The following is an 11,554-nucleotide window of genomic DNA, read 5'->3' on the forward strand; positions in this document are numbered from 1 at the left end:
TGTGTCCTAACATCACACCATGATAAATCAACATGATTTGTAACACATTGCGTTTCACAATGTTACACTTTTGCATAGGGTACCAAAACGCATATTACACCGGCATATCGATTTAGTTTTTCAATAGCCTTCCATGTATGCTGGCCTTATATACATTTTTTTGGTTCCCGGTATGACGTCAGAAACATTCGACCGAGGCAACTTTTCATTCATTCGCAGCGCGGCGCTAAATCGAAACTGATTACGTAATGCGTCAATATTTACAACTTTGACGCATTAGAAAACCAAAACTATAAGTCCAATTGCGACATAGTTTCAATTGACGTAATGTATGTCTAGTATCATATCGATAAATGTCATAAAAGATTTTAGGTGGAGAGGCACTTTAACCGTGGGGAAGACCTTTTGGTCTACGAGATGGCCCTACGACATTTGAATACCAATAGTTTTCAATTCAATTTCGTGTAAGATCTAATGATTTTAAGTATTGGAATATATTGAGATGCCAATCTTCTACTATGATTAAGTTGAAGATTCTACACAAAAGCAGAGATAAGCATGAACTCTTAAGGAATCACAAAACACTTTCTCTACCTTGCTGATGTCTGTATGTGCGAAGGAGCATCACGCAGTAAAAAATTCTACTTGTTTGTGATTTTCGTATACATTTTAGCCATGTCATTTTTTACTCAGCTGTTTATAAACATATATGTTTACAAAAAAATTACAATATTTCAGTATTTTGTTCTGTATCCTCCATTTTTAGTTTTTGTTTTGAGACATTTATGCATAGTTTTGATAGTTCCATAAAATAATCAACCACTGCAATTGGCTAGTGTCTGTAACACCCTCTCCTTAAAAGCTGCGAAATCTTCCTTCTGTATCCTTTCCTGCAATGCTTCTTTCAACATTGTGGAAAACATTTTCTATTGGGTTCAGATCTGGTGATCTTGGTGGTAATACAATTTTGCATTTTTTTCATACTTTTGAATGGCTTCGGCCACCCTTTTTGTGTTACTTTATAAAAAATTTTTCCAGGCGAATTTGCAATTTCACCAAATGTTTTAGAAAATTTGAGTTCTTTGTGTGCAAAGTTGTATAAATAGTTGAAAAATTTGACTCCTTGTAATACATTGTAGCGAAATTTCAGAAAGAAGAGATAATGTCTGACGACGAAAAAACAATGGAAGAAAGGCCAGAAACCGTCACAGTATGTTTTAAAAATGAAAAAAAGGTTATTATTTGTTTACTTCATAATACTTAATATATACAAGTATTTTCCTTGCAAATATTTGTAACTTACATTAAAAATTAATGACTTATATACAGACTTAGCTTACAATAAAATTTCATGTAGTTGATGGTCAATCTTTACATTGGGAATTTCGTTTCAAATTTTACAGTATTTATTAGATAAAAAAAATTTTTACTGTTGTATTGTAAAACTTAATAGTCACATTCTTATTCTCTTAGGAAATACCATTCGAAAAAAAATTTTCAAAAATGAGAAGGACTGTGGCAAAAGATTTTAATATAAAAGACATTAAGACAATTCTGTTCTTAAATAAAGAGAAAAGAAGCTCAAGGAACTTAGGTATTTATCTTATCACAATTGTAAATCCTACTGTTGCACAGTAAAAACTTGTTCATTTTTCAATTTATACGCTGCGAATAATACGCTGCGAAAATATATCATTCTTTAAATTATTGAAATTATTTGAAGACGGTATATTTCATTTCTGATTGTTAAGAAATCTTTTAATATTTTAATATAATGTACAGGCCAATATATTCAATTTTTATTTCTCTAATTCTCTTTCAGACCAGGAATGACTATTATTGTCAAAATCTTTAATAATAAGAAGAAAAGAAAAGAGCAGCAGAGGAGGGAATTTCCTTTTTATAGAAAGGAATTTCCCTCCTTTTGTAATAATTTCTATTCCGGAACGTTCCCAAATATGACAGTCAATAATAATAAGTAGTTTTATTGTGTTCAAATATGTTCTGTTGTTTTTAGTAGTTTTGTTGTTTTTAAATATGTTCGGCTGTTTGTTTGTTTCATATCTTATTTTAAATTATGAAATTTCAAAATGAAGGAAATAAACGCAAATTTCCTATTTAGACATTTATATTGATAGAATGGAAAAAACTTTAAATTCTTCATAGTTGCTTCTAAAATATCTTCATAGTTGCATATCAGTATAAATTTAGGGTTTATTTTTGGCCGTTTGAGATGTTGATAGAATGGAAAAACCAAAAACGTTACCTGCCTGTTTATGCTCAAAATATAATTTATCTGACAAAAAGTTCTTGATTATTTGGATATTAATTTCACTTACTCTTCATAGATGTCTATATCAGTTTGAATTTAATGTTTCTCTTTATGTGTTATATTTCTGTTTAGACTTTTTGTATGTTGAAATTTTGAATTGTTGTGTGTAAATAATTATAGAGAATTTTAAAACAATCCTTTTTTGCTCTTTCTGTATCTAACTTCTTACACACAATATAATACTCTAACTGAATTAACTAGACAATTTTGGGTCCTGATTAGAATTTGCAATTATTTATAAAGTAAATAAATTTTCAAAAAATTTTCAATTTTAAGTTATGCATATAATGAAATAGAAGATTGGTCAAATACTATAGAGTAGCTTTGGGGACTTCTAGGGTTTGTCAAGGCTCATTTTCAAGGGTTTTACAAGGGGCATCTACAAGGACCAATTGATTTTTCTTCGGTGTTTATAATTTCTGGTACTGCAACGTCTATGTAGCCCAGTCCGACCCTCCATTTTGTGTTGCAATTTTTAGGCATTATTGTCATAACTCTCAGACAATATAGAGTATGATAGGGGCCAAAGGTTCATTATGAAGCTTTTTGCAAGGGGCATCTTTTGGGGTGGTTAATTTTCAGATTGGGCGTGGCTGTGATGTCGTAGTGACGTCATAGTAGTGACGTCATTAATCTCACGGAATTTTTGAAAGTTAACTAATTGAATACATGATGAACATCAAAATGAATAACACCAAATGAAAGATCTCATCAAAGCGATTCGAATAGTGGTATTGATTTTTGTTTTATTTTAAGAATTGATGTTTTAATGATGTTTTCACTTTTTTTGTGAATCAGTGTCTACGAGGTTCCACCCCTCATTTTCTGTTTGACTTTCCAAACTTTTTTGTCATAACTCTCAAACAGTATGGAGTATGTTAGGGGCCAAAGGCTCATTTTGAAGGTTTTTGTATGGAGAAATTCTTAGGGTTGTTTTTTGTCGTTTTTGGGCGTGGTTGTAATTTCATGGTGATGTCATAGTATTGAATTGCAGTGATTTTTGAAAAACAATTAATTAAATACATGTTATAAATCAGAATATTTGATAATGAAAAGTTTTTTGGGTATCTGAGTCAATGCTCCAGAAACGTTGCCTAATTATTAAATATTAAAGACTGTCTCATTTGACACATGATGACTCAAATTGTTACAGTATAATGATACACAATGTAAAACAGGCTGATGAGAGAAAAGTGCACCTTATGTGTAGGTTAATACAGTAGTATTAATCCATTTAACTTATTACAGTTGGAGGTTTAAGTCAGTTAATGCTGTTATTTTTTCTTGTAAAAGTTTGTTATTGTTTTTAATTTAGAATAAAATAAACATGTAATGATTTTAAGTCATTTTATAGATAAGAAATGATAGAAATAACGGCAGAAAGCATCAAGTAATTAATTTTTTATCTTTAGTATAAAATGTTGGAAAGAGCTCATTCAAATAAATGTCTTAAAGCAATGGGAGTAATATTTTTTCCCAGTTTGGGTCTCTGATCACTTGGGTGTAGTATGTCTCCTTTAGAGTCCAAAGTACAAAATGTGCCCAATTGACACCAACTGAGGCCATTTCAGCTTGCACCTGATGCCAGTATTCATGGTTCTCTCTCGGATGACCATCTTTCTTAAGGTAGAATGAACTTCCCTTAGAACCATCAGGTAGTTCATTTTGTATAATCTCACTGATGCTTGCATTTCTGTATTTGAATGGGCATTTAACTTCAATAACCCCAATATTTTCTGTGTCATCAGGAACTGAAATAATGCCATCTGAGCTGCTACCCAAAAAGCCACAAGGAAATAAACGGAGACCTGTTTTTGTTACAGTGTTGCCTGTTATCTGAGAATAGCTTTGGATTGCCATCTCCTCATGCATCTGACCCCACATAATGGCATCTTTTTTTCAAAGTGAATATTCCATTCTCAATGTTTTAAACAGGGAAGGAGGGTAGGGTCGGTTTTGATTTTTGTTGCGTTGTATGGCTTTCAAAACTGCCCCAAAATTGCTGCCTGTTAAGCGTAATCGCCTGAATTTAGCCCACATTGGAGAAAGCCTCTGTTCTACGGTGTTTGATGCCAACCATTTTTTCTGTGCATTACTCACTTTACATTTTTCAATGAATGCTTCTTTGTTGCTTAAGAAGTCTTCCACAAGGTCCTCTATTAGCTGCGGCATTAGCGGGTTATTGGCTTAAATTTGTGGCGGTTCTGGACCAACTATCCACTGAAAAGGACACGTAAGCCCTGTTTCACAAAGTTCTTTATAAAAGAAAGCCCTGTCTTCATCATCAACTTCAAGTGATGTTGCTGTATAGTCGGGCTTCGGCGTGGGAAACAAATCCGACATAGGCTTGAGTTCGACAAACTTTTTAGGTCTTGCAATCCAAGAGTTCGGAAGATCCGTTTTGGAAAATCCACGTTTATTAACAAATATAGCTGCAGCTGCCATATGACCACAGGTCCATTTTCCTCTCAGACACTGACAATGACTAGTAGAGATACCCCCTTCACCGTCAACAGTCAGAGACACGTTGTAACACTTGTCCTTCAACGACGCTCGTACAACAACTTTAACTTCATGGCCAATTAACTTGACATCAAGAACAAAACTTGACTTGAATTTCAGCTCCCCTTTTTCCAAACAGTTTGTATCCTCTTTGAAAAACTTGACCATTCCGGTAAGTGATATTACCTCCGCCATAACTTCTATATTGACTGACTAGGCTTTCCGAGCGCAAACACTTCAAGTGTCAATTCCAAGCAATTATTTAAGTACTGAACAGGATAGCCTGATTTAATTGATATAAATACGCCAAGTGAACTTTGTAAAAGCAAGAATTTGGAAAAAAATTTGTTAATATAGACGTCAGCTAAGCTCGAACGTTTACAACCGCAGTATCTTGTTGACATTTATTCTGGTGCGCCTTGTTGCTACCAACGTATCTAGGCACGCGCTGATTGACCAATCAGGCGGCACTTCACTTAAAAGCCGAATAGAATTATACCACGAAATCTATGATCTTCTTCGCTGCTTCTCCACATATTACATCCTGTTGTTGCCACTAATACTGTTGCTTCTTTCTACAACAGAGATATATGAGCTTGGCTAGACTCTCTCTTCCTAAGGAGAAACAACTGAATGCTTTGAAACAGGGTACAGCTTCAATAGGGAAAGATATACTCTAGTTATGTTATACCTGAATGTATCATAAAATGTAAGGTTGCTTTTGTTACAGAGTTACCTTGCAGCCAGAAGCAGATCCAGACTACAGCAGTAGCATGAGTCAGATTTTGCAGAAAGAAAAAAAATTAAAACCATGAAAATCTTTGAATAATAGTTTCTTTGTCAAATTCTTCAGAAATTTCTGCCCTAAATCTGCCCCCCCCCCCCCCACCAATATCTGTAATAGGACTGAAATCTAATCGCCAATTCATGCTAATTTTCTAATGATAATCTTCCTGTTTGCATATTTTGTAATCGCTGTTTAGAATCATTAATTAGTTCATAATCTCAATACGAGTTGCACGCAATCTCTTGCTGTCGATCTACTCAAACCCCATTACATACCAACAGCATACGTATGACAGATCATGTATTTTGCTGACTATCATTACGTTTATGCACAGCCCTTTCCCGTGGCGATTCTATGTATTTATTTGGTCCGTATTTTCTGAATCCAGTAGCTTGTTTATCACCCGAGAGCCAATCACCACGTGCTTGAACTATGCAAACTTCTTGTAAACCAATCAGCGTTTACTTCACCTCTGCAATTTTGGCACCATCATAGGTCAGATTTGAATTATGGAATAAAAAGCCGAGTTGACCTCTGCAGTTGTTTATGCAACCAATAAGAAGCCGAGTTGACCGATGCAATTGTTAACAGTAACCAATAGGATTAAAATTGGCCTTTGCAGTTTCACCTGTGTAATTTTACTCATTTGAACTCGAAACATTGATCACAGTTTTAAACATGAATACTATATATTCTGGGGTTCTGCTGAAGTTTTCAGCTAGCTAGCTTTGCAGGGCAGTTGATCTTCATTTAATAAAGGAAGTGATATTTTATTTCAAATCGTTGAATGTATAATTTGCTCAGTTAAACAGATTCTACCTCATGTTAGATTTAGTGGTAAGAGCCAGGCCACAAATATGTTAGGAAGCCTGGTCGTTGATGAAGTCATATAAACCTCTGATTATAGGATATTGGCTCGATATTCATGTGGGCACATGCTGCCACAAGGCTGCTACCCTTCCACTAGCACTCATTATTTTTATAAATCAAACCTTGGGCCTAGGAAAGACACATCTTTACAAAAAGTATAAAGGGCCTGCTGCCAAGTTTCTGTAGCTGCTTGGTATATCTTAGAGTTATCTTAATTTTCATGAATATTAAATTGCAAATCGATTGGTGGTATTTGTTTTGGGGTAACACCTAGTAATGACGTCACTATGACCGGTTGAAGTTTTGGCACATTTCTGTATTAGTGAAATTGTTCTGACAAGGCCCGATCTGCCATTTTGTGTTTTGACTTTCCAAGCTTTAATGCCATAACTCCTTTACTGTATGGAGTAAATAAGGGGCCATGGGCCATTTTGAAGGGTTTCACAAGGATCATCTGCTGGTGTCAGTTGTTTTTTAATTGGGCGTAGTTGTGACGTCATAGTGACGTCATAGTTTTGTTTTGATGATTTGTTACAGTTTCTTATTGAGTGTGATACTATACATCAAATAAATGATACCAAATGAAAGATCTCCTTGATGCAATTTTAATGGCACTGTTTCATGTGGGTTTACTTAAGCAATTGATGTTTCTAGGGCGTTTTTAATTTCTGGTACCGGAACGTCTATGTAACGGGGTCCCTCCCTCCATTTTGTGTTGCAGTTTCTAGGCATTATTTTCATAACTCTCAAACGGCATGAAGTATGTTTGGGGACATTCCTCTTATATATAACGTAACCTTTCCTTTTGTTTTATTGAATCTTTGGAACATTTTGAACCCATTGGTAATTCTAATCCTTCAGCCAGAGGGGCGAATCTAGTACCTCTGGCCCCGAAATTGATCCTGAGAAGGATAATTTCTACAATTATTTCACAAAATCATATATTTTTTTAATAAATTGTAAATTGCACTCCTTTTCAATAAGAAGCAGTAGATGGAGCTCAAGGCAGGCTTAATTTTTACGAAAAATCAGTGGCTGGAGTGAGTGATCTTGATTTGTTCCTTAATTTATAGGGTGTAAGCAGTGGAGTTGCTCTAGCTATTGCATTCTATGGAGTTGTTCAGGCCTTAATTGTCTTTTAAGATAGTGTTTGTAATTGTTTTTGAAAATTCATTGACAAGGTAACCCTGGATTGCAAAAATGCTCTAAAACTTTATCAATTAGGTTCGCAAAATTGTTCATAGTTGTTAACATTTTTATTATTGTTAACTAATCCACAGAGAGGCATGTTTTTCTTAGCAATGCCAGTATGAATTTCATAACTGTTTTACTTCTTCACAATTTAACATTGACAATGATTACACTGAATTGATCTTAAGGTTTGATTTGTGTATAGGACAGTTTAGAAGTGAACATGCATTTCATCAACATCTTCTTTGAATGCTCCATATATAGAAGCTATTATATCAGGAAGATATAGTAGGTTTTTGATGTTTTTAAGCATGATTTTATGATTTTCAATGATACCTGCTCAGTTTGACGACAATAATTTCACCTTAACAAATGTTTGTTACTCTTTATGATGATAGGAAGCTTAATAGAGGTTGACTGTTTGCGTTAGAAATTTTGGAATATCTTTCAGGAAATCGTGAAAGAAAAAAAACAAAAAAAAGGTGGATGTTGATGTCAGGGGAAGAAAGAAGGTATGATCTCATGACTTTGCATTATCTAACAGGAGTAAGAAACCTTTGCTCCTTTTCTTATTGCCACAGGTAGTAAATATTTTTCAGCAAAATTAATATGAACTTCATAAGTGGACGTTCTGCTTGACCTGAATTTAGAGCTCAATTAAATTTTTTTATAATTTTACTTTCTTCCACCCGACTCCTTAAACCATTAGGCTTTGTTGGAATTAATCAATAATTCATTAAAATGATTATTCTAAATTGATCTTGAGGGTTAAGCTTGTGGTTTAGACCGATTAGAACTGTCAGTTTTAATATATTCATTGGGTGTTTTGTAGGTGCTGCTCTACCAAACAAAATTGGGCGCAATGAAGCGCCTGATTTGTCAGTTGTTCCACCTTTCTAGGAAAACTCCATTCATAAGGTTGAATGGGGAGAGAAGATGGCTGAATGAGATAAGGTATTTATGACAATATATCCCTGCTGTATTTTCATGCTTAGTGACACCTCTTCCCCCCCCCCCCCCCTTCTACTCTCGTACAGCCGCTATTTCCTCTCTCCTTAAAGCTCTGCTTAAAATGGCTCTACACACTTTTTTATAAGAATTCCTAATTTTTTGTCGAGCCTTAATATTCTTAAAAATTTTCAATTTTCAGCCTTAGATTATTCTTAAACTATTATTGCTCGACACAAGGTCTAAATTCGCTTTAAGATCAAAGAAAAACATTAAATCTTTCTGATGTGTTGCTGCATCATGAATGTAACAAGAGCAAACAAACAAAATGTGATGCTAAAATGCAAAATATAATTACACAAATACGATCCTATTCAGATCCAGATAAAGGAAAAATTTCATCTTGATGATGGTTGAGCCTGGCATTATTCTTAAATTAATTTTAAATTTTAGCAATTTCGAGCCTCAATATTCTTATAGAATCTATGAGCCTCAATATTCTTATAAAAAAGTGTGTATTCTCAATGAACCAGCCTTCAGTTTCTTTTATATAAACATCAATGTTCGGAAATGCTCCCCTCCATCTATGAGCCCATTCAATAATAAGCTACAAAAAGCGTGATAAGAGATTGAGCCCCTTGATCTGAACAGATTCCAAATTATGTCTCCATGCACACACACTTTGTTGGTGATATTATTGAGGTCGCTTCATTTCTCATATTTACAATGTTTCAATATCTTTGTTGCATCTCACAAGTGGCAGCTCAGTAATAACGTTTCTCTTCTCCCTACAGACCAGGGATGAGGATAATCGTCAAATTTTTAAAGAAAAAGTAAAAGCAAGAGAAGAGAGAAGAAAAAAAACTTGCGACACCCGGGGCCTCTTATAACTTCTCTGGGAATAATAAACTTTTCATTTATCATCATTATAAGTAGGTAGTTTGCTTTAAATTTATAGTTTGTTATTTTATTTATTTTCAAGATTTTAGATATTTTGTTAAGCTTAATTTGTGAATTGTATATATGTTTAAAGATGTTCATAGTTGTTGTGTTTGTTAATTGTTCAAATAATAAAATTTTAAAATGAATATAAAGAATTCCACATTCTTTTTATATAGGCATTAAAACTTGATGAAATAGTAATAGTAAACCTTACCCTGTCGTTTTCTGTCAAATTATAAGACAAATATTTCTTCTTTATGTAGATGTAAGTTTTTTCATTTAATGTTCATAGTTGTACTTTATATCAGTTTAAATTTAAGGTTTACTTGTGGTTATTCGAGATTTTGACAAAATGGGAAAAGCAAAATAATTACCTGGCTGCTTTTGCAGAAAATATATATTATATGCTAACAATTTATTGATTATTTGTTTATTAGTTTGATTTAATATTAATAGTTGTCCATATCAGTTTGAATTTAATGTTCATATTTAGATGTTATCTTTGTGTTTAAGATTTTATAAAATAATTATAGATAATTTAATTTAAAATATTTAAAGAGAAATTAACAGAAAATCTTTTGTTGCTCTTTCTGTATCTAACTTTTAGGTCCTGATTGACGTTTAGTTCTTCTTTAAGTTGATTATAAAAGGAAAATCTATAGAAATATTTCCAGTTCACAGCTACAAATATAATGAATTAGGAGATTGATTAGGGTTTGCAGTATAAAAGTGGCTGGCTAAAAAGATCATTGCCGCCTATTTTGTGTTCTAATTTCTAAGCTTAATTGTCATAACTCACGAAAACTATAGAGTAGCTTAAGGGCCAAAGGCTCATTTTCAAGGTTTTTAACAAGAGTCACCTTGCAGCATATCACTATTTACAAACTCAACTGTTTGTGATCCTAGCTCTAAAGAGTGCATGAAAAGAGGGGGCAGTATCTAAATAAAAAAGATCAGTGGGAGATGAAGGTTAGTCACAGTTGACATATTGCAAATAATATTGATAACAACAATAATAATATCACAGCAAAGTTGATGTGAAAAGAAATGTTGAAGTAATTTTACTAGAGACCACTAAAGCATTCATTTGCTGTGGTTTGTCAACAAATTTTAAAACTTGTCTGCAAATGAAGAATGGTTCACACATCTTGTCCAGAAATTGGACCTTGAAACCCCCTCTGGAGCAAAAAAGCTAGTGACAGCCCAACTGATGGCCATTGGGTTGGTTCCTACCACCAAGATCGATGTGGCATCATAATAATTTTGACTATTGTAAATTCTTTTGAACATAAATTTGAAGAAGCATTGATTTATAATCTTAATATACAGACATTTTCTTTCAGTTATCACCTTAAAAATCAGATCTGTTTAAGACCAGACCTGGAATGATATACTGAAATTGTTTTGATAAATAAAGACATTGTTTGAAAATATGGCTAATTAATGACTTTCTCTTGAATCTGAAGGCGATAAATCTATTCCAGGTATGATTTGAATCATTTTCTGAGTATTTGTTCTTTTTAAAATTGTAAACTAAAGCTTTGTATGGAAACTATCCAGTTTGTCATTGATTGTTTTTCATTCATTTCCTAGTTGATAAGAAAGAAGCCACTATAGAAGAAATTCCTCTTGAGTCAACTGATGCATTGAAGCAATTCAAGACGAAAAGTCATGTCAAACATCTGCTGACCTTTCTTTGTACATGCAAAGAAAAAACCTTAGGAAATTACTACAAAGAAAGAGGCGAAAGATCTGTGTATTGAATAATAATTGTGTATTCAAAAGAGTTCTACAACAACAAAGAAAACGACTAAGCTTTAAAGAGTTAATAAGGCATTTCAAAAATTGGAAGGGGTAATCTCCTCCCTAACTTATTAGATTTTATAAAAAACAGCTGACCCTCTCTTTTAAAAAAAGAAAGGGAGACAATATGATAAAGCTTTCAAAGCCTGGCCTTTGACGTTTTATCACATCAGTGGAAA

The 11,554-nt window shown here is 33.4% G+C and overlaps 1 protein-coding gene and 1 long non-coding RNA gene across 2 annotated transcripts; one reads left to right on the top strand and one right to left on the bottom strand.

Annotated features, from left to right (window-relative positions):
• Positions 1 to 1,107: 1,107 nt before the first annotated feature.
• On the top strand, positions 1,108 to 1,937 carry LOC148957370 (uncharacterized). The gene is made up of 3 exons (XR_016145243.1): positions 1,108 to 1,234; positions 1,474 to 1,594; positions 1,823 to 1,937. It is a non-coding gene; the product is annotated as an uncharacterized LOC148957370 (long non-coding RNA).
• A 1,844-nt stretch (positions 1,938 to 3,781) lies between these two features.
• LOC148957371 (uncharacterized) lies at positions 3,782 to 4,216 on the bottom strand. Its single transcript, XM_089115436.1, has one exon. The coding sequence runs from the start codon at positions 4,214 to 4,216 to the stop codon at positions 3,782 to 3,784; it is 435 nt and encodes a 144-aa protein (XP_088971562.1).
• Between the last annotated feature and the right edge of the window lie 7,338 nt (positions 4,217 to 11,554).

Source organism: Rhopilema esculentum, unplaced genomic scaffold (genome assembly GCF_057945365.1).
Source record: "Rhopilema esculentum isolate cy_ngs unplaced genomic scaffold, ASM5794536v1 HiC_scaffold_31, whole genome shotgun sequence".
Lineage (NCBI taxonomy): Eukaryota > Metazoa > Cnidaria > Scyphozoa > Rhizostomeae > Rhizostomatidae > Rhopilema > Rhopilema esculentum.